This window comes from Engraulis encrasicolus, chromosome 12 (genome assembly GCF_034702125.1).
Source record: "Engraulis encrasicolus isolate BLACKSEA-1 chromosome 12, IST_EnEncr_1.0, whole genome shotgun sequence".
Lineage (NCBI taxonomy): Eukaryota > Metazoa > Chordata > Actinopteri > Clupeiformes > Engraulidae > Engraulis > Engraulis encrasicolus.
Window position 1 is genome coordinate 38,970,423 of NC_085868.1, and position 23,177 is coordinate 38,993,599.

The following is a 23,177-nucleotide window of genomic DNA, read 5'->3' on the forward strand; positions in this document are numbered from 1 at the left end:
CAAAATGAAAAAAAAAATCTTCCTCCGCATGTTTATTTCACCAAACTAAACTAAAAAAAGGAAAATAAATTCAAACTGCTACTTTAGATTTCATTAGTGTAAGAGATAGCACTTTTCTCAAAGTCTCACAAAGAACAAGACTCTAGGCCTACACCTGTTTTTTCTTACATTGTCACCATTGACCCCTATAAGTATCATTGATTCTCACTCAACGTTGCATGAGCCACTGCGTGTACAGTAGGCAGCATAATGTAAAGACATGAACAGAGTTGTTACTCGTTTCGGTACAGGTCTGTTCGGCTCAGTACGAATACAGTAGGCCTACATTATTCCGTTACAGGCCTAAATAGAAAAAAAAGAATGCACACGTCTGAGTGGAGATTTTGATATAGGCCCTACAAAATTAAATAATGCAACTATAGTTATACATGTACATGAAAGTCACTGCTTTTTTAATTCCTGCACTGGTTATGGAAGAGTGTGAAACGGCAGTGTCCCAAAGGCAGTGGGACAGCAGAAATAGTACGATTTTAATTCTCCACCACCAGATGGATAAGAATGGTTGTTTTTTAGGCTACAATGAGATACCATATAAAAAATAAAATGTAACAGTTGAAAATATGTTGACATCAGACATACTGTTGACCAAATTTTTGTAGTCTGAAACCGGGACACTTTGTGCGTGACTGAAGGACAATATTTGGCAGGCGGGTCTGGGGGTCCTCCCCCCAAACAAATGTATTTTTTAGATGCAATTTCCTGCATTCTAATCAATTTTAGAGGGAGGAAAGACAAAATCGCAACTGACTCCTTCAGACTTTCTATACAAGCGCTGGCTGCCATTAATTGTGGCAGGTAAACATGTAATCTTTTCCATTACCCTGATAGACATGTAACGCAATGTAGCGGGTGGCCAAATTACATATGGCACATATTTGTACAGAGTTTGCTCGGGACCTGGGACACACTAACCGGGACTGTCCTGGTTAAACCGGGACGTCTGGTCACCCTATGCACCCCGATTCTAGTAATCTCGAAGTCCGTTTATTATTATGCTTGCTTGCTTGCTTGCTTTGTTTCTTTCTTGTGCAGGGCAGTAAAAATAGAAAATGGATCTCCTCCTAGGCCTTTTGAGATAGAGACACCGAGACCGGCTCGGCTTGGAGATCATCTGTTCTGATATAGCGTGTCCGTGTCTCTTGTCGTTTTTCCGTTTTTGGCGATTTTGTGCAAATTTGGGTCCCCATAGAAAACAATGGTAGAACCTTCAGGAGACAGTGTTCCGTCACTCTACAGATCAGAGTGTAGGAGGCTTTTTCGGTCACTTTCACCTAGAAGTTTAGTTAACTCTATGAGATGACTCCAAACTGTGAAAGTATCATGTCCCAACTCCCATTACTTTTTAAATGGCAGGTGTGTAAAAACTGCAGGGCTGGCCCAATGGCTTTTCCCATTGACTCTTGAAGTGCCTTTCTGAAGAGGTCAGCACATCTTCCACAAGAGGTCCTTTTGTGACTGAACTGTTTAACCTATAAACTTCATTCAAAGACTGTTAGAAAGATCACGGATGACTCCAATATGTGAGGAGGACATGTGTCAATTCCTTTTAGCTTTTTAACAACAGCAATCTAAAAACTAGAAACGGTTTTGATTCTGCCCTCTGCCTTAGAGCAGAATACTAACTGCCATACAATCAGAACAGGTGCTGCCAATAAAAGGTTCCATCTCAACTGTCACTTTCTCTCAACATTCAATTCTTAACGAGCACATGGAGAGAAAAAATAAAAGGGAATTTTGCAGGAGTGTGTGCAGTTTCTTCACTATTTTACACAATAGTAACTTTACTGTCTTGAAGATGGGAATTGAGGGTATAGGCTACTGTGGCCTTGACCATGGTGCTGAATATGGGATAGGTGATCTGAAAAATATATATTTTTAAAATGTGCTGGAACAGGGAGTCTGAGGTCAGGGGAACTGGGCTTCTGGCATTGACATTAAGCAGGACAGGCTACTGTTGAAAACTCCTTGACAATCGTTATTATCAGAGAAAGCAGCCTAGTTATTAGGGTTGCCACCTTTCAGCAATGAAAATAAGGGGCACCTGCATTTTTTAGATGGAATTTCCTGCATTTTCACCAAATTGTGGCCCGTTTCAGCCTTAGCTATTCATGAAAATAAGGAACTTTAAGGAAAAATGAGGGAAAAGTAAGGGACTCAACCTTTAAATAAGGGACGATTCTGTATTTCAAGGGACGGGTGGCAACCCTACTAGTTATTATTAGGCCTACCTATTTCAATTGACTTAAAAAATGGACACCAGTGTCACATCGCCCAGGCTACGGCCCGATTCGAAATGGGGAAGGCAGCTGTCCTTCCAGTGAGCTAACTGGACATCGAGTCCATCAAGTGTGAATCGAAACGAAAAATTGCTTTATTTCCTCTCTCGGCAGTTGACTGCATTTGTGGGCGTAACGAGGATATTTCGAGGATACATCAGATGCTGACTTCGCTGCCTTGGTACCCAACATGCTGTGCGCCACCTCCCTCTCAACCGGAAACTTGAAAAACAAACATGGCTACTACCCAAACTACTACCTTATCATACTCTTTAATCTGACACTTATGTATGTAGATATTGAAAATCGAATGCATAAATCAACATTGTAGTATCTAAATATGCTGTCGCTAGATCTATTTATAGCCTATTTTACGATTCCGCCGTCTGACGATCATTCACCGTTCAAATAGCATGCGTAAGCTAAGCGCTAACGTGATGAACGTAACTCCCGCCATAGAATCGCAAGAATCGCCGTAACATCAAATGCGCAAGGCGGCGCACTCGTTAGTGCCGTTCGTAACGGCTGCCTCATCAGCTAACTGATCAGTGACCTGTTTATGTAGGAGGAGAGTCATCGAGTCACTGCCTCCCGTTTCGAATTCAGCCTACGTCATCTTCAGCGGACCTCTGCGTTCCTTTTCCAAGTCACGTGAGAATGTGGCGATCACATGACTCAAACACATGCTTAGCATAACAGCACAGTACAGACGCACGGAGCAAGAAGCAAGAAGCAGCACAGACATGAGGGTGCAACTCTTTGCTTTAGTTTTGGTGCTACTCCTTGGGCTCGGGCAGTCCAGAAAACCACACCACCAGCACCAGCTTAAAATACCACCCCACGACGAGGTAGCGCGTGTTGCGCGGTATGTGGTCAACCAATGTCAGTGGGCGTCTATGGCGACGATCTCAACGCACGACCCGGTGAAAGGACAACCTTTCGCTAACGTGTTCTCCATCAGCGACGGACCCGTGGGACATGGGCAAGGGGTTCCCTACATGTATTTGACACGCATGGAAATATCCGTGCAGGACTTGGAGGTACGTATAGGCCAACCTTGTTTACTGTTAATGTCTATGTAAAGTGTGCTACAAGTTGAACTTGTGTAATCCTCCACTATCTGCCCTTGGCAGCAGGGTGGCACAGCTGTAGAGGGGCGCCAAGTTGCAGATGGTATCACAACAATGTGACGTAGCGAGCATGTTGGCTCAAGCAGATAGCCACCAATGTCGCAGTGGATGTAGATGGTGTGAAATCTTGTTCTCACTACTTTCATCTCCTGAGCATAAGTGTGTTCCATTCTGTGCCCCATTCCATTTGGTTGCATGACATTGTTTTGAGTGATGCTCACTCAATGTGGTTGTTTTGTTTTCGACAGTACCTACTTCCTTAGAGCACACTGCACATTTTCCATAGCCTACCTAGAGCAACAACACTGTTTACAGGGTCGTCTTTTGAACACAAACTGAACACCTTCAAGGCATCTGGCCTCCAACATGACACAGCACATGTTTAACAGAGATTAGGCTGCATGACAGTGGCATGTGTCCTGTCCATGTGACATGGTGCTGATGTCCTGTTAAAAAATGTTGATGCAGCTTGTCTACAGTAGGTGCTCCTTTGATTATGCAATGTGTATTTTCATGACATTGTATATGTCATGGGTTTTGCTGTGCATTGGCAGTTGAGCAGGTGATATGTCTGTAAAACAACCCTCCCACTGTTAAGCACAAGCACAAGTGACCACAGACTCCGTTCAATTAGATTTGGAACTGTAAGCTGAAACTGATTAAGACATAAACATGTGGGTCATTTCACATGAAATCAGACACTTTGGGACCCGACCGACACCGATTTCAATCATACTTGCTGTGCCTGTTTAGCAGCAAGGTAGCACCCCAATACTAAGGGAGTTCTAATTCAATTTTTTATTTTTCAATTCATGATAATTCATATTCTGAGGGTTGTTGTATTCCATGCTGTTTGTGTAATTTGTAGAGCCAGAAAAGACCTTTCAAATAACACCACAGACATCTTTTTGTGACTTATACTGACTGATATAATCAAGGCTGAATGCCTAGTGCCCTACCCTCATATATTTACCTTTGTCGGATTCACCCAAATGCAGTTCTGGGGTGCTACCATGCTACTAAACAGGCACAGCAAGTATGATTGAAATCGGTGTCGGTCGGGTTCCAAAGTGTCATTTCACATGAAATGACCCATGTATTGCACATTTTTCTTTGGATTTACTCATCCTTTAACTGAACATCTGCCATAGGCCTATAGCCTAGGCTACTGTAAATAGGTTTCCCCCCTTGGCTAACTAATGAAAGTCTTCACATTGAAATAATTGCATACCCCCTGCAGAGTAATAGTTAATGTATTCTAACTAAGTCACCATAATGGTAGGCCTATATATGTATTTGTTTAAATGAAACAATGTGTTTTGCAGGCAAACGCCCAGGCCTCCCTCTGTGTGTCCCTGGCTCAGACAGACTTCTGCAGACAGCAAGGCTATGACCCCCAGAGCCCCCTCTGTGCCCACATCATCCTCTCCGGATCAGTGATGGAGGTACAGTTGGACTTGCTGTTAAGGCACATTCATGCCTACATGTGACACAGTTACGGATACATGTGGAGTGTTTCCACACGTTCTTGCTGTTTATTTTGAATGTAATTTGACACAAGAAACGGAGTGAGAACAGAATGCGTCACACACCAAAGATGGATGTGGTTATGAGGGTGTTTGATGAATGGACCTTAACCTTTGATTTAGCTATTAATTTAATGTATTTTGTATTTTCAAATAAGATAATGACTTCTATTTATCCAGGAAGGTCCTGTTGTAGAGTACACTAGCAATAGTAATACACTAGCATAATAGTACTAGCAACTGTACATAGATAAAAGACATTGACAGACATGCAAGCAAGGGACGGAAAAAAACACTGTTGCACTGTTGTCATTTGCTGTGAAACCAGTGTTCTTCCACATTTTTGAATCACATGATGTTTCAGTTAGTTCCGTTGTCAGATACTCAATGAAGATGGTTGACAATTTACTGACAGCAAAACAGTTTCTTTTGACACATTTTTTGTGATTTGCTTGCCTGCCAGAATAAGTCCAGAGAAAAGAAAGTGGCTATGTGCGTTATCACTGATGATATTGCTTGATATTACTGGCACAACCACAACGGTGTTGCATGACCCTCGCAATTCCTTCACGACTTCCATGCAATGGGTTGACATTAAAAGCAATTTTTCTTCATGTGCGTTTCATGGAGAAAATGACCATTACACATTGGGACAATGTTTAACTTGGTACAATGGAATAATTATTACAACTGTGTAGTATGTAACCGTAAATTAAGGCGAAAATACTTATATTTGTATGCTCTTGTGGATGCCGCCAAATTTTAAAGGCATTCGCAATGCATTGGGGGGAAATCGGCGTACCCCTCAGTTTGAAGTCTGCCTCTGGAAAATTTCCGTTTGAAGGGGTAGAAAGCCCTTCCCCTCTGTCTGAATGTAAATTGTGGCGGCCCTAGCCCTTCACTTGAACGCGCAAAACGGAGGGGAAGGGGAAAGGCGTAGGGCTAAGGGGTGAAATGGGACTCAGCCTTAATACATATTTCATATTTCAGATACTAATACTATACATGTTGCTCCGCAGATTCGTAACACTTCAGTGGAGGAGGTCGTGGCCAAGAAGGCGCTGTTCAGCCGGCACCCGGAGATGATGGACTGGCCGTCGGACCACAACTGGTTCTTCGCCAAGATGAACATCACCCAGGTGTGGGTGCTGGACTACTTTGGGGGCATCAAGATCGTCACCCCAGACGACTACTTTAAGGCCACCCCTTACTGAGAAACACTGCCAGCCTGTTGACTTGATCAGTGCTGATGGTAAGGGCTGAGTACAATGTGTATTTTACAGTATAGTTATGAAAAACGTTATGATGGGAATATCTTATTATGGAGATAAAAAAAAGAATAGCCGCACACTACTCCCGTGCTGCTTTTTTATTTCTCTAGTGAGCGCTTTCGAGCTAGTCGCTCTTCATCATCTTATTATGGTACATGGTAACGTTTTTTTTTTTTATATTCGTAAATCTGATGCAAGAAGTTTAATATGTATTTTTTGCCCTTAAGTCCATTTGGGGCTTGCATCCATGTATTCTTGGTCTGTCGATCATTTACTGGCAATAATACCAGCTGTATTAGCTCATACATGATGATGCATGCAGTACATGCATTGTGAAAAACTGGAAGTGTGATATCGAATGGAATGTAAATGGAATAAAATGGTTTGATGGAACCCCACTCATTATCAGTCACTGACACTAATTGCCTTGTTTTTTTCCACAGAAACCTGAGACACAGTCACCACAGAATCAAGATGCATGCGGTCCCACAGCCACCTGTCTTCCAGTCATAAGGTTTTAAAATGGTATTTACAGTAATGGCTTGCCTGTCACGGAAATGATGTAAAGTGCAAGCTCTACTTGCCTATGACCATCATGATTGTCAATCAATGTCTAATCTCCAGGTTATATGTTTTTATTCAAACCCATATCCCTGAATGATGTGTTGAGTCTATTTAACTCCAGCCAAATCAAACAATTATTTTTTATACTACATAGGAATGTCAGTCCCAGTGGATCAAAATTATTTTTCTGAATAATTGTAATTTTTACAACATGAAAAGGATGAAAAACTTTGGCATTAGTTTGACCTAAAAAGTGAATTGTACCATTTTAAGGGACTGGACAGCTTACCTGGGTATAACACTAGCATATGGTGTACAACTACACTGCATATGATTGTGGTCTTGTAGAGTACGGCATAGGATTTTTATCTTTCAGTTCTCCTTTTCAAGACAAACATAACCAATATTGTTTGTTTCTATTGGATTACTTCCTTATACATGGTTTTCACCTGTGAACAAACACATTTAAATCATTATGACATTGTAAGTAATGCACTGCTGTTTGGCAGTATTTCTTGCCTTTTATTCTAAACTTTATACAAAGTTTTTCATATGTGTGATCTATTTCTGTGTGAGCACTTTATGAATTAAAGCTATTTTTGATTTAAACACCTCTAGTCTTTCTTCTGAATTATCTAGATTATCAAAACAATATCTAAAGTGATAATGCCATCAGTGCCTGAACATCATACCACAGGGCAAAACGCAGTTAATAGAGCAAGACAAGGTCCAGCCCTCTCTAAAGTTTTGTCTACAGCTAAAAAAGAATTGTGTATTGGTATGTTTGCAATTGTTCCTCAGCATGCAATCAGTGCAGTATCTTGAGCTGTTGGAAGATGTTCTAACATTTCTGTATCTGTGAGAGTGTCTGTTTATATGAGCGTGCAGGTGGTTGCATCTGTCAGTTTCAATAAATGAAAAAAAAAACCCCAGAAACTCCAAAGAGGTTAGGGCTTGCACGATGTCTTTTGTGGGCGGGGCAAATATGTAACCAGGTGGAGTGTGGTTGGCCCACTTCCTGTGTGAACGAGAGAATGAGAATGGCAGTGTCGAACCCTTTGCACCCACGTGACCCACTGACTTCCTGTCATCAAGACACACTGCAGCGTCTCTTGGCGTTCCTGTTCAGTTCAGGTCGACAACAACCCTCCTGCAGCTCCTCAACAGGGCAAATCCAAAATGGCCGGCCAAGGGCGTACTGGTGTTGTGCTTTTGCTCTTCGCGATCCTGGCGATCCCTTCTTCAGGTAAGACCATTTTATATATCTATACTTAAGCAGGTCTTTCTCTTTTCATTGATTGTGATATTTTTGATTTTCATACAATATCAAAGTGTTCTAAACTTCTGATCAATCATTGAAAAGTCCATTGCCTTGAGTGGCGTGGGGGCCTGAATTTAAGATTCTAGAACTTTCTTCGCCTCTTCACTGTTCAGAGTGAAGCATTTGTGTCTGCTGGTTTTTTTTTGTTTTTTTTTACAGACACACAAATGTGACGTAAAGTAAAGTAAAGTAAAGTGTCTTATGTCTTGTGTTACGTAGTGACAAAACCAAGCATAAAGCTGCCTTGACAATGCCAACCGGTATTAATAAAATACATCATCAATTTTAAATTTAACTTTAACTACGATAGTTTGCGAAGCTCCTTGTTTACCATGGAGAACTAGCAATGCTCAAGACAGGTTTGAGCAACCATTTTCACTCCCCACCACATTTCCACACCGCTTGTAATAACTCAGTGTATTCATTTTATTATTAAAAATATACAACATGGGTCTGGTGCCCATTTTGTAGTAGTTTGCACAGTTTGGCCTGAAAATGTAGTAACTTTATTTATGGAAGGGATCATAGCGAGCCCAAGACGAGTGTGCTGTATATCGACTTGGGCAGAGACAAGATGGATGCCATTTCTGAAAGCCTTTGCCGAAAAGCTTCATAGCTCATTAGAGTAACACCACATTTCAACTTGTGTACGGCTATAACCTGACTAGTCAGAGTATGTGTATGTTTATTGGTTGTGTAACTTTATAGTATTTGAAGGACAAAGAAATAGTCTGCTTTTTTGGTGGTGGAATATTCTATTATTTAAGAAAAGGCATAGTTTTTATGAAGGGAATGAAAATGATCCTACAGTTATCTGTGCAAACCGTTATAACCAGAAGACAATCCTTGAAAAGGGTACTCCAATTTTTGCATTTGAAACATATGTGTTCAGCAATAAATGTTAGTGTGTGTTTGCATAGCTTTTAGATTCAGTGATGTCATTTAGTGTTGAAGATTTCATATGTCTTGTAATAGCTGTTCTACTTTAATCTAATCTCTTCAGTGGAACTGTTACATCTGATAACTGATGATGGAACTGTTATCTGATGTTTTTTGTGCAATATTTCTTGTGAGAAAGTGAACTTGTTCCTTAGAATGATGTGCATGCATGATGTAATTGTGTCATACATTAAATGAACTTAAACTTTTTGGAAAATTGTTAAATGTAACTATCTGCCTATAATGTCCGTCAAAGTAGATGTAAACAGCCATTTGTATTATAGGGCAACGTCTTTACATTTCACCTCACAATTGTATTTGCAATACGTACCGTAAGCTTGTTTTATTTTTCCACATTAGTCATTCTGCTGGGAATGGAATCTGACCTGTCGCAGTGACTTACAGCAGACTTTCAGGAAATCTCAATCAGCCTCTGCAACTCAGACAAACAATATTTTTACACTTTTTAAAAAACGAAACTTCAGCCAATACAATGTCAACATTTTTTTTTTTTAGATTTGAGTTTGAACGTTTTCTTTACAATTTCTGCACAAAAACTCATGGGTTAACATTTTATGAAGCAATGTAGCGCATGTTACCGTAACGACATTTCCACACTGCATGTTGACATCATGTCAACACACACACACACACACACACACACACACACACACACACACACACACACACACACACACACACACACACACACACACACACACACACTGCTGCTAAGCATTTTTCACATATTACACCTTAAGTCAGTAGTGTCAAATTCAAATTGACTGAGGGTCAAAGTCAAAGTGAGAGGCAAAGTCACTGGAAAAACTCATTTATTTGATCAAAATGGGCTAAAATTATGCAGGGACACACTACTTAAAGGCATATTTCACACCCATTTAGGATGGCTTAAATTGGCCTGAACATATTCTGCTGTATGAGTGGGAAATGTTACGTACATTGTCCTCAGCCTATATTCCTCTGCACACCAAATTTCATGCTGAAGTCATATTGCTATGTATTGATGATGGGCCAACTGTAATAAACATTTGAAATGATCTCCCGGGCCAAATAAAATGACCCCACTGCCCCGGGCCTGAGTTTGATATCCCTACCTCACGTCATACTCAAGGACATTTACAAGAAAAACCTGATGATGTAACATACACACAGACACACACACAGTTCAGCTGCTAACATTTGTCACACATCAGTATAGAGTTTAATCATATGACATAAATACCAAATAGAATCACAAGTTACTGCAATTTATTTTATTATTTTTTAAAGGTGAGTAGTTTAGGTTGGTGTAGGTCTACTGTGAGGATGTCCATCATAGCCCTGCATGGCCCAGTTCTAAACACCCCTCCTGTGACATTAATTATGATTGTCTACTACACCATACAGCAAAGAGAAATCATAAATGTAATTTAAATGACTCTACACATGATCCCTTAGCTGGCAGATGAATTATAATGGGACAAATGTTGGACGAGGAGAAAGCTAGAGCACACTGCTGCTTAAAGTTCAACCATTTATTAGGTATGAACACACGACTGACGTTTTAATATTTACACCTTCAGAGAAACCTTAAATAAACCAGAATTTGGCAGTACCAACTGTCTACGTGATCTTGTATCACACTGCTTTGCACCGTTATCTGTTAACACACAGATAATCCAATGTTGACATCTCAGGAAGTTGTTTCATCAGTTAAATTTCTCAACATTTTTTGAAGAGAGGTTTGTGTACTCCTCTGGAGTCCAAAGGAGTTTGCGAACCTTTCTTTAAAAAAGTTCCCTTGTTCAGCACCAGATATTGTGCCCAAGTGAAGCCACATTTCTCATCATTGCCTATAAAGTAATACTGATGTAAACTTCTCCCCTATAAGAGGTGGGCTAACTCTGGGCCCTAAGGGCCACATGCGGCTCAGCCATTTCATCCATCCCCCAGGGCCTTTACCAGAAAGACAACTGTAAAATCTAAAATGATACCCTCACTTAAAGGGGTATGCCACTATTTTGGCGCTTAATACAGTTAAATTCGTTGGCCAGGCTTTATAAAAGTGGTAAAGTGTCTTATTTTTCATGTTAAGCGTTGTCTTGCTTTAAGACAAGTTAAAAGAGGGAGTATGTAGCTAAGCTAGTGAGAGTCAATGGATCACATGTAGCATGCTACACGGATCCATTGACTTTCACTAGCTTAGCAACATGCTCCCTCTTTTAACTTTTCTTAAAGCAAGACAACGGCTTACATGAAAAATAAGACACTTCACCTCCCTTATAAACCCTGGCCAACGATTTTAACGGTATTAAGTGGCAAAATAGTGGCATACCCCTTTAACATTCTTAAAATGGTCTTGCAGCTTTAAATAAACACAGTAGCCTGGATTAATCTCAAACAGATTACAATGTTTTTTGGAGTGAAATAGCCCAAAGCCTTGTCAGGTACCATTTATAGGACACACAGTGCAGCTTCCTGTTCTTTAGATCTCCAACACATCAGCTTGCTTGTGGTTTTGAGTTTAAATAGCATCATTTTAGAATGGCAGCTGCTTTTCCTGGCAACATCAAATCACCAAGTATGTGTTAATAGCCTCACTGGAACGCGCACGCACACACACACACACACGCACAGACTTTTCACACATACGGTAGTAGGATTACACTTAGTGGCTTGACTTGTACTAGGCTACCGGTTTCTGCAATACAACTTGTGAAGTTGTAAAGGAATACATTTTGGAAGTTGTTTCAACATCATTTAAATGTCATGATGTTCCATGAATATGGTTCAATCTTTGAAAACAGTGCATAACATCTACTGCATTTTTGTTGTTGTTGCTTGCTTGCTATTCAATGTTCTTGTGAATTATTTAAAGTGTTCCAATGGTACAGCTGTAAACTGTTTTGGAAATGTGAGTTTATTATTATGACTCATTCTTTTCTTAATGATTTTTGTGCAGTAGAAAATACTGAAATCATGTCTGTAAACATGAATCAGTGGAAAGGGCAGTGACTGGAATGAAACTGAATCTGAATGAAATCTGAACGTTTTCGGAAAATCTTGTTTCATTTCAGTGCAAATGACGTGATTCAAAAATGTCACAGACTAGTGTCTAGTCTCTATAGAATATAAATGTTTGTAAGGGCTTTCTCTGCACTTTGTTTTTGGTTGGCATGGACAAATTAGGCTAATGCATGTTGGTTTGGCTTCCAAAAGAAATATTTTGAGGTTTTAATGGATTTGTGTGAAGCAATATTTTGGGGAATATTCAAGGACATTTAGGTGAGAATTGGCCGTAAGAGGTCAACATCTATAGTATTAAATTAGTTGGACCAATTCATGTGCACATTGGCAGAATTTTTATAGTTTCCATCCTGGTTAAACCTGTTCGTAAAAACACTTAATTGTATACACTGTAGTAGAAATAGGAATTGCGTAGCATGTTTTTTTGGCGGTCAAGGATTGCTATAATAGCCCACTATTTGCCACATTAGGAATGCTTTATGATGAACTGCCGTGATATGTTATGCTTTGCAATACAGGAAAAACTTGTGTTACAACCACCCCTTCATCCTTCAAGTGACATAATGCAAAGCATAGCTTATCATAACCACCCCTTCCTCCACTATTTGGCAAGAGCTTTTTTTATCAAATGACACCTTCAAGTCAAGTGAAGTCAAGTCAAGTGTACTTTATTGTCAAAAATCTATGTAACAGGGTTGGCTCAGAAGTTTTGAAATTGCGTTTGACCAGTCTCTGTGCAGTTAAACCAAACATATATTGACATTGACAAAACACACACACACACACACACACACACACACACACACACACACACACACACACACACACACACACACACACACACACACACACACACACACACACACACACACACACACACAGACACAGACACCATTTAACTTACCGTTGTCTACAAGATTTGAAATATTTAGATAGTGTGGTTGCAGCCAGAGATGTCTGTAAGAATGAGAAGTATTCTTATTGATGTAATTATGCATGATCTTGCATAGTTTATACACCAGCTATACTAATGCACCTGATGAGGTAACTCTGCTTTTTGTCTATACACCTCTGGCTACGGCGGAGTTTTACAGCTGTGAATTCATGACACCGAAATACAGCATTGGTGTCACAGTCGTCTTCTATCTGAGGCGAACTCCAAAAGCAGGCAGATTTGGTTGCCATAGACACACACCTGTGAAAGTGGGCCATCGTGTAGCCTACCCGGTATCGAGAAGAAAAGCATAAAAGTGAAAATACGTTGGGGTAAACCTGAGAACTGTTGCTGAACACACAGTATAATAGGATTGTCAGGCTCCTTCCTGATACAGCGAGCTTTAAAAGTGACATGCTGTTGTACAAGAAAGGTTAAGATGATCAGGTCTGATGTATGTGCATCAGTGAATGAGACACATCATCATAATAAAATAATTACACAGTAACAGAAATCAGAAAAAAAGTTGTTCACTGCTTTTCTTTTCTTTGATCCCAACAGAGGCCAAAATGCATCTGTTTGATCCCAGACTGTGCTACATCCTGGATGGGTTTCTGATGTTTTACGGCGTCATGATCACCGCTCTGTTTGTCAAAGAGAGGGTGAGTTTCATAGATTTCTTGTATTGCTTATCGTGAATGTTATGTCGAAAGAGTTAAGTTGTCAGCAACTGGATATCAAAATGATGAAAAAAAACCCTAGATGGGTAATAATATTCACAAGAATGCTTATGTGTTGTGAACAATTTCTCTCTTGTCCAAAGATTTATGTGAGGAGCTTAGCCATCAGTGGCGGAACACTGATGGCCCGTCAATGTCATAATCGGGCCCTACCACCAACACTGGTACCCCCTATAGCAGGCGTGGGCAACTGGAGGCCCGGGGGCCACATGTAGCCCACCTTCTCACTCAGTGTGGCCCATAGATTCACTTTTTTTATTTTTTATTTTTTAAAGAAATGGGACAGTTTTTAACCCCTTCTAAATCAATAATGTAAGCTTTCAGGTATAAATATAGAAAAGGTTAATTATCCTTTTGTGAATTCTCTCAAGTGCGTGGTCATGTGGCCCTCTGATGGTGGTAATAAAAAATGTTGGCCCACCTTATAATGAAAGTTGCCCAACCCTGCCCTATAGCTTTGCCCCTGTGTGCCATCTTTCTGATGCGTCTTCATTTGTATGCTTACTTTTTCAGTGCGGCAAGCCCAAGACCTCCCCATCACAAGACAGCACATATGCCGTAAGTCCCCTATGCATACTAGTGGACTAGTAAACAGACGGTCGTAAACACAAACTGATTGTTCTGACTTTTTAAAACACACCAGCACTGTGCAAGAGGTTGCATTATATTTCACTACTTGCACTGTACGATATTGTTAAGGTTAGGGTCGATGTTTGACGTGCACAATGTAAGTACTGTACCTACAGCAAGAGCAGTCATATCAGATAGCAACATGGCCCCTTGGCTCCTAATGCAAGAGCCACATGATCGGGGCCAAGTAATAACTAATAAGTAACTAATAAGTATTATTATATGGTGTGACGTCATCGGTCGAATGCTCCATTCATTTCAACGGGGCTCCCCAACGTTCGCACGTGTGTTATTTTTCGATAACGGACGGGTTGGTCTATAACAGACCGCTGTCAATGGCAACAAGACTTTTCACTGCTAAAGCGACTTTTCAAAAAGACTCTAATCAGCTGCTGTAATAGACTACACCTGTTGTCCTCCGCTCCGCGTCGGGGTCTAAAGATTCTCTTGGTCGTGCTGCTATTCCACGGTAGCGACCTTCTCGCCGAACGTTAACCCTTACATAACTACTGTATGCCCAACATTTCATGTTGTTACATATAGGTACACTAAAATGAACCCTAACTTAATTTTCACTTTGTTTTTTTTCTATGGCAGTATTGTCTAATTAAGCTTTTGCTTTCCTGTCTGTAGGCCCTGGTTAAGAAGCCTGAGGATAACTATGACGTGCTAAGTCACAACCGTGGAGATGTCGAGAGTGGCTCTGGACGAGTAAGACATATTTAAAATTATTGTTATTTACCTTATCTTAGCAGTGTGCAGAATTTTGAGGAAAATAAGTATTTTGAACACATCATCCATTTAAGGCATATTTTCCAACTCCAGCCTGTATGAACACAAGAATCGGATTTAAGCATTCCAGATGATGAGCATTTTTGTAATTAGAAAAAGGTGTGATATAAGGAGGCAAATGTCTGCCAAAAGCCTTTATCAGGTCGGTGTGCATAATTATTAGTCAACTTTGTTATTCTCTGGGACCATCATCAAACATTATAACAAGGCTAGCAAGTGCCAAATATGCCTATGTAATCATGACCTCCGCCAAGGTTATGTTTTCGGTCGTGTTGGTCTGTCTGTCTGTCTGTCAGCAGGATAACTCAAAAAGTTATGAATGGATTTTGATGACATTTTGTCAGTTGTTGGAAATGACATAAGGATAAAGTTATTTATTTCAAGATTCTTCACCATTGCGGGATAGGATGAATTTTGACATTCCAGTTTCTACCTCCACAAAAACAAGGTCGAAAGACTTTTTAAGAAACTAGGGTGTAAGATAGATAATGTTTGATCATACAGCTTGGCGGAGGTCCGCACTCTCTTAGTGCATTTCTAGTTAAAGGGGTATGCCACTATTTTGGGGCTTAATACAGTTAAAATAGTTGGCCAGGGTTTATAAAGGTGGTTAAGTGTCTTATTTTTCATGTTAAGCGTTGTCTTGCTTTAAGACAAGTTAAAAGAGGGAGCATGTCGCTAAGCTAGTGAAAGTCAATGCATCCGTGTAGCATGCTACATGCTACAGTGATCCATTGACTTTCACTAGCTTAGCTACATACTCCCTCTTTTCACTTGTCTTAAAGCAAGACAACGCTTAACATGAAAAATAAGACACTTAACCACCTTTATAAACCCCAGCCAACGATTTTAACTGTATTAAGCCCCAAAATAGTGGCATACCCCTTTAAGACTGCAGTCTGTATACGCCGTCAATAGATCATACAGGGCAGATGGATCATGTAGCATAGCTGCCATGTGCATAGGCCTACTACAATCTTAATTGAATACTACGATCTGACTACTATTGAATTGGCCTTCTACAATCTTAATTGAAATAGGGAAATTAGGTCGTACAGTAACAAACTATATTATAGCTTGCAACTGTATGGCCTTTTGTTACAATTTCAACACTGAACTCAGCTACTGCAAAGCCTTTTGTATGGTTGTGCCGTTTAAAGGATTAGTAAAGTTGTACATATACTCACGGGAGGGGGAGGGGGGGGGTGGCCGTTCTGTCTCTGAGTGCGCATGTAATTGAGCTTCCTGTTCCACTGATGGCGGTCACTGAAGCAGCTTGTGGTTAGGCTGGCGGATGCCTCTGATGAGGGGCTGCGCGCTCTCTCCTCAAAGCAAAGCAGCACTAAGTGCAGATCTCATCAAAACCGAGATTAGACCCTAAATTCACTTCATAACGCCTCTGCTGTCTTCGCTTTGTCGACTATTTGCCTTCTACTTACTTTTCATGTACAGGAATGTAGTTGCAAGTGTGTGTAAATTAAAAATTAGCTCAGTCCCGGGGTAGACTGTTTGGCATGTTGTGTGTGTACGTATGTGTGCACTGTACTTAAAGGGACACTGTGCAGGAAATGGTCAAAAAATGTACTGCAACTATGCTGCTCATTGAAACTGGGCTGCCTATTGGCAAATTTGATCTTTACCTGAAAGTTTACTAAGTAATAAACAAATATTTTCTAGTATGGTCCAAGTAGAGTCATTTTTGCAGCTAAAAATGGCTATTTTTGGAAATTCAAAATGGCGGACCATGGAGAAGATCCCCCTTTTCATGTATGAAAAGTGCAATTTTTTCAGTCTTAATGAATGCTTAGAATTTGATGGTGGTGGTAAGTATTCATGAAAAGGGTAACATTAGTGAATGGGCAGCATGAATTCTGGAAATAAACAACTAAAAATCTCACACAGTGTCCCTTTAACCCTGTGCTAATGTAATTTAAAAAACAAAAGCTAACCCTACTTGGCATCTGCACTTGTTGTTCTGTATATTGCTGTGTGTACTTTCTACCTGTAAGTGTTGTAGGCTATGACTATGTCCTCCACTGTAAGTCGCTTTGGTTAAAATGCATCTGCCAAATGCAATATAATATAATGTGATGTAATGTAAAATGATTCCCGTCCTCAACCTGCACGAGGCTATCCTTCAAATCAGAGTTATAGAAAGTAGAAGTGCTCCTACAGATGTGATTACACACTAGCAGTGTCTTATTACAAAGTTAAAACCATATAATACAGTTGTGTAGTCTACTGGATGTCTAATTTAGTCTGGCCTCGATGCATAATAAATCCGAAGATTGTTGATGAGAACAACCTTCCCTCAAAACCCTGCCCGCTTTGATTCAAAACACATCTTTGCGTTGTAATTGGTTTGCCAGATTCATGGCATTCTGGCTTCATTGAATCATTATGCGAGGCCAGACCCACCCGTAGACAAAACATTTTGCCGTCCAGTGGGTGGCGCTGGTTCACCAGGCTAGTAGTCTACTGTTTTATGGTGGGTATACTGTATATTGGAGCATTTTTGAAGTGGGTATACTGTATATATTTGTGCCATTCAAAATAATGGATCAATCAATTTTAAGTGGGTATACTGAAATCCCTGAAATTTAGAAGTGAGTATACTCCGTATACCCGCGTTCTATGTAGACTACACCACTGGTGTAATATCATACCACTAGTGTTGTAATTACGTAAGAGTACTTTTACTTTTACTTTGTACAACACTGCTCCAAACCCTGTCCCCTCTCAGGCAAAGGTGTTCAAATGAGCTCAATCTAAATATTTTACCAAGTGTAACTGCTGTCTACCCTCATTCTTACCGTAAATGAAGACAAAGATTCAGTCAGTCAGTCAGTGTCTGTCAGAGAGAGCGCTCATGAGCAAGGGGGGATGCGTCAGGTGTTTCTGCTGACCTGGGCTGCATCAAACGTCCTGTTTCCACCCATGGAGATAACTGAAACCACCTGTGGTTAGAGGTTATGGGTGACAGCCTATGGTGAGATATGATCGCAAAAAGGCTACTTTTACTTGTAACCAGGACAGTGGACACTGTGTGAGATTTTTAGTTGTTTATTTCCAGAATTCATGCTGCCCATTCACTAATGTTACCTTTTTCATGAATACTTACCACCACCATCAAATTCTAATTATTCATTATGACTGGGAAAATTGCACTTTTCATACATGAAAAGGCGGATCTTCTCCATGGTCCACCATTTTGAATTTACAAAAATAGCCATTTTTAGCTGCAAAAATGACTCTACTTGGACCATACTAGAAAATATTTGTTTATTACTTAAAAAAAACTTTCATGTAAAGATCAAATTTGGCAATAGGAAGCCCAGTTTCAATGAGCAGCATAGTTGCAGTACCTTTTTTGACCATTTCCTGCACAATGTCCCTTTAAGGTATTTCAAGGCCCTAGGCCCTGATTGATTGAAAATATTCTCCCTTATTGGTGTCCTGTATTGTTCTTCTCTTCACGCTATTGGGAGAGATTTAGATAGCAATATCATTGCACTTTTCTGTCATTGAATTTACTGCCACCAGGGCAGCTGACAGCTTTGGCCAGGCCCAGGACAAAGTCATCTGAAAGGGCCCCTGAGCCCAATAGATGTAATGTAATGAGAAACCCAGGCCAACTGTCCCCTTTGTCCCCCCCTGTCGAATTAATGTCAAACAATATTGACTTATTGTGTACAACACAATTTAAGTCCCAAAGGGTTAACATGGAACTGTAGGAACAAATGATCAAGTCACATCTCCAACCCTGAAGTGCCACTATAGAATATTTCTGTCTAATCTCTGTTAGTCCCTCACTGCTGTGGCCTTTGTAGGGTTGAAGCCGGACCATATTTATTGTTATCATGGGAAATCCTCTGTCATTTTGAGCCCTTTCACATTGTCAGTCATCAACAAGCTTGGCACACAAAACATAAAGAGTAATGCGTAGCCAGCTGTTGATGTTCACATTTATGTTTTTTCCCAGTAAGTGTCAAATTAGGAGAGCATAACTAAGTTTGTGATTTGCATAGTGATGTTGTAATAACTAGGTTTGTAATATGCCTTGTTTTGTTTTGTTCCAGGGTCGTAGACAACAAGCACATGACGACACTTACACGGTAACGCTTGCACGATATTCAAACTGCGTTCACACACACCACAGTGCACACATCTCCACATGTCACTGAATCCTTTTTTTTTCAAACAATAGCCTATCACTCTTGATTTTTTGTATTTCTTTAAATACAGTAACTACTAAATCTCCAAATACTAAATATTATCCAAACCCATTTATCCATATCTTCAATTGATTGTTAAAAGAGTATGCATTGAAAATGTGTTAGAAGAACGTTTATCTGAAGTGTCCTTGTTGTGGCGCTAAGGGTAGGGGACTGGGCTGCTACCCCGGCGACCCAGGTTACATTCCGGCCCAGGTCCTTTGCCGATTCTTCCCCATCTCTCTTTTCGCATTTCAAGTCCCACTCTTCGCTGCACTGTCTTAAATAAAGGCCAAAATGCCCCCAAAATGTTATGAGGTAAATCATCTAATAGAAGGCTCTTGTATTAGATGATTTACCTCTTAACTTAACCTGGTTTACGCCTGAACCAGCTTTATAGTAGGCCCCTGTTCTAACTGTGCTAGGCCTTTGTTTATGTTGTGTTCCTCTACATTTCTGTCAGCTTGTTTATATCCTCCTGCTGTAAGGCGATTTGGATAAACACACCTGCTAAATGTAATGTCATCTACTTCTAACCACAGGCGTTGAGCAGACCAGACCAGGACACCTACAAATCGATCCAACCAAAGAAAGATGTAAGAGCATCATTTCTCACAGTGCACTTTAAAACCAATGCAATATCATGCAACGATTCACTATAGGTTTCAGAATGCTTCGGAATAGAATTGTACTTCCATCATGCCTGGACTCTCTGCTAACCACCATTATGTTTGGATGAAATGCTCTCTGCTAACCACCATTCTGTCTCTCCACAGCGTCGTCAAAAAGATGACCAAGTGTACCAGGTATGACCTCAAACTCACTCGCTCACAAATAAAAGCAACACTGTTTTTTCTTTTCTTTTTGGTTGCCCTACAGGTTTGAAGTGGAATCGTCAATTTCAAATTACTGTGGCATAGCCACTCCGAACTTAATTAATCAAACTCATTATCTAATCTCCTGTCCTCTCCTTTTGCTTGTGGGACTTTTTCCCCATTCAACATCCCAATTGCAAATCAGACAATAACCTTTGTATTGTGCCATTGCAAGACACTGAATGAAGCGACTATCATCGCATCTGGAGGCCACATGCAAAAGGAGAGGAAGCAAGGTTGGATAATGATTTGGACCCATAGTGCAGCTGATCAAATTCCGATGCGCCTTTCATTCTAAGTTGACGAACCACTGATGTGATTTTGGAATGATTTTTAGTTTGAAAAAAAAAAAATCCTATTAGTGTTACTTCAATGAAGATTTCAATTCAACACTAAACAAACTTGTTCAGAAATTACACATAATCAATCATCTCCATGCCTTTACTGTATATATTTGCAGTGAGGTTTGCCCTGATGTTGCGTTTCTCCCTTTGTTTCCCTTTGTCATCCAGGGCTTGAGAACGGGCACCAAAGACACCTATGCCAAACTGCAGCCCCGCCAGCAGACACGCTAAGCTGGCACTACTCCTCAGATGCCATCTGGAGGACTTACTCCTTACTTTGGTTTCATCCAGTCCATAAGAAAACAACTCTCAATCTATGGGTGTCTGTCTTTGGCTTAGATGTTGTATTGGGAGTTAGACACAGACACAGACACAGACACACACACACACGCAGGCACACACACACGCACTATACTTTCACGATACAGAAGTGAGCAGTGTTTATAGAAGAAGTCAAAAACTAACAGTTTGAGCTTCGTGTAAAAGGTCTGAAAAAAAAAACGCACGTTACTAAAGCTATTTAAGAGCGAGGGAGATACTGTATGGGTCTTTAGCCTGGAATGGTTTGTCCTGAGCTCGTTTCATTGTTCCTGAGAAGCTTTGCTGATTTATTGCTTTTATGTAAAAGAAATTATGTATGATCTCACATCTCTCTTTTGTGCAAATGACATATACTTCTTTACAATATATATATATATATATTTTCAATAATAATTTGCTTTTTTCCCCCCCAAATTGCTATTTTGCCAAACTTTAACTTTGCTTAAACAGTGCTTAAATTGCATTTACTTGGATTGGATGCAGTACAATACAACCAAACACATAGAGCAGGGGTCAACGAGGGCCATTTTTTCACATTTCTCCCAGTAAAGGGACCGAACTATAGGTACAGTATGTATTATAGTTGCCTACTGTCAATGATAAAAACTATGGGAGACTTCATTGAATTGGGGGGTGTGAGGATCCTCCCCCAGAAAGTTTTGCATTTCTTAGATGTAATATCCTGCATTTAAACGTCCCGTGTCCCGTTTCAGCTCTATACAGAACCCATTATTTATCTCTAAATTCCGAAAATCTGTATTTCAAGGGGCTTGTGGGGGGCCAGAACCTTGTTGTCCAAGGGCCGCATCTGGCCCCAGGGCCGCCATTTGAATAGCCCTGACATAGAGTAATAATTGCACTGACAGATGATTTAAAACCTGTACTACATTGCCCTCTACTGGGTAGTTTTCGCACCATTAAGCAATAATTTGCATGGTAAATTGGTTTAAGCTAGGGGTGGGCAATTATTTCGACTCAAGGGTCACATTGGGTTTAGAATATTTACAGAAGGCCCAGCACTTGCCTGTGTCTATAATTGGAAATAATGTAAGATGCTGTTGTTGCCTATTTCATTCCTACATATTGCAATGAGCCTACTGTATAGACTTCTGGTTAGATCCTGGTTAAATCCTGTTTATAAGGCCAGCACCATATCCAACCAGACCACTACCCTTTATCCACAGCTTTCGTATTCACTATTCTCTTGGTAAAACACAATTATTTAAATCAAGGGGATTTTTTTTTAAAATGGTGGACAGTTCTAAGTCATTACTATACAGTGCATACAGTTGGCTTCAGGGCTGGACTGGCCATAGGGGATACACGGCATTTGCCCGGTGGACTGTTGATGGTTTTGATCTGGTCCTCCCCTAAATGTAGCGTTAGCAATCCTCATGCAGCTATAGCAAATCTCTCCGAGTCAGATTTAAATATCTTTGGCTCTTGTGGTCAAAATGGCTCATAATAGATGACAAAAAAATTCGTCACAGGCTTCATTGTCTATCGCAATGCCTGCCGGACCGCTCTTGGCTAAAAATACCCAGCTTGATTTTTCATCCCAGTCCAGACCTGGTTGGCTTTTTATGCATTTTGTTGTAAATGCGAGACAGTTTCCTGATTTTCTAAAATTACTCTTGATGGCAAATAGTATGAGTATGTGATGCATGTTTTCTTCAAAGAGACTGTAATGAAGTATTTGAAGTATTTGAATTGTAGCCTTTAGTCTTGCTTTGATTTTATTAGGCCTACAGAAATACACAGCAGTTTTTCGAAACTGATGTCAACTGTACTTTTGGGATTTGTAAGATATATTGCTTGGTTTGCGGACAACAAATCATCCACACATATGTCACGCATGTAAATAATAATGCTGTGTCTCTTGAGGCTTTTTGATTATACATGCATGTTTTGAATGCTTGGATGGAAAGCTATTTTTTTCTTTTACAAACAATAAAAAAATCTTTCTTCAATGAGTGTTCTTTCTGATGCCATTAACACCAGTCCAGTCATAACCTGTAAATTCAAAACCTGTCTATGTCCTGTTAAAAAAATCACAACAGCGCAGGGACAGGCAACTTTTTTGATAAAGAGGGCCAACATTTTTGATCGCCACCATCAGAGGGCCACATGACCAGGCATTTCAATTACGAGAGAAGCTACAAAATTATAAATCATTTTCTTTTGTATATTTATACCCAAATGTTTATTAAACC

At 40.2% G+C, this 23,177-nt stretch overlaps 1 protein-coding gene across 3 annotated transcripts; it reads left to right on the top strand.

The window, feature by feature from the left end:
• Nucleotides 1-3,000: 3,000 nt before the first annotated feature.
• Nucleotides 3,001-22,943, top strand: creg1 (cellular repressor of E1A-stimulated genes 1). Of its 3 annotated transcripts, XM_063212159.1 has the most exons (9): nt 6,040-6,131; nt 6,707-8,073; nt 13,610-13,710; nt 14,302-14,346; nt 15,052-15,129; nt 19,290-19,325; nt 19,967-20,020; nt 20,201-20,230; nt 20,812-22,943. In XM_063212159.1, exons 2-9 carry the CDS (start codon nt 8,007-8,009, stop codon nt 20,872-20,874), a joined length of 474 nt encoding a protein of 157 aa, XP_063068229.1. In that variant the 5' UTR covers nt 6,040-6,131; nt 6,707-8,006; the 3' UTR covers nt 20,875-22,943. The 3 variants fall into 3 exon arrangements, with proteins under 3 accessions (XP_063068227.1, XP_063068228.1, XP_063068229.1); XM_063212157.1 differs by lacking the exons at nt 13,610-13,710; nt 14,302-14,346; nt 15,052-15,129; ... (2 more) ...; nt 20,201-20,230; nt 20,812-22,943 and adding exons at nt 3,001-3,376; nt 4,792-4,911 and having other exon boundaries at nt 6,012-6,131; nt 6,707-7,436; XM_063212158.1 differs by lacking the exons at nt 13,610-13,710; nt 14,302-14,346; nt 15,052-15,129; ... (2 more) ...; nt 20,201-20,230; nt 20,812-22,943 and adding exons at nt 3,003-3,376; nt 4,792-4,911 and having other exon boundaries at nt 6,012-6,244; nt 6,707-7,436.
• Nucleotides 22,944-23,177: the final 234 nt, after the last annotated feature.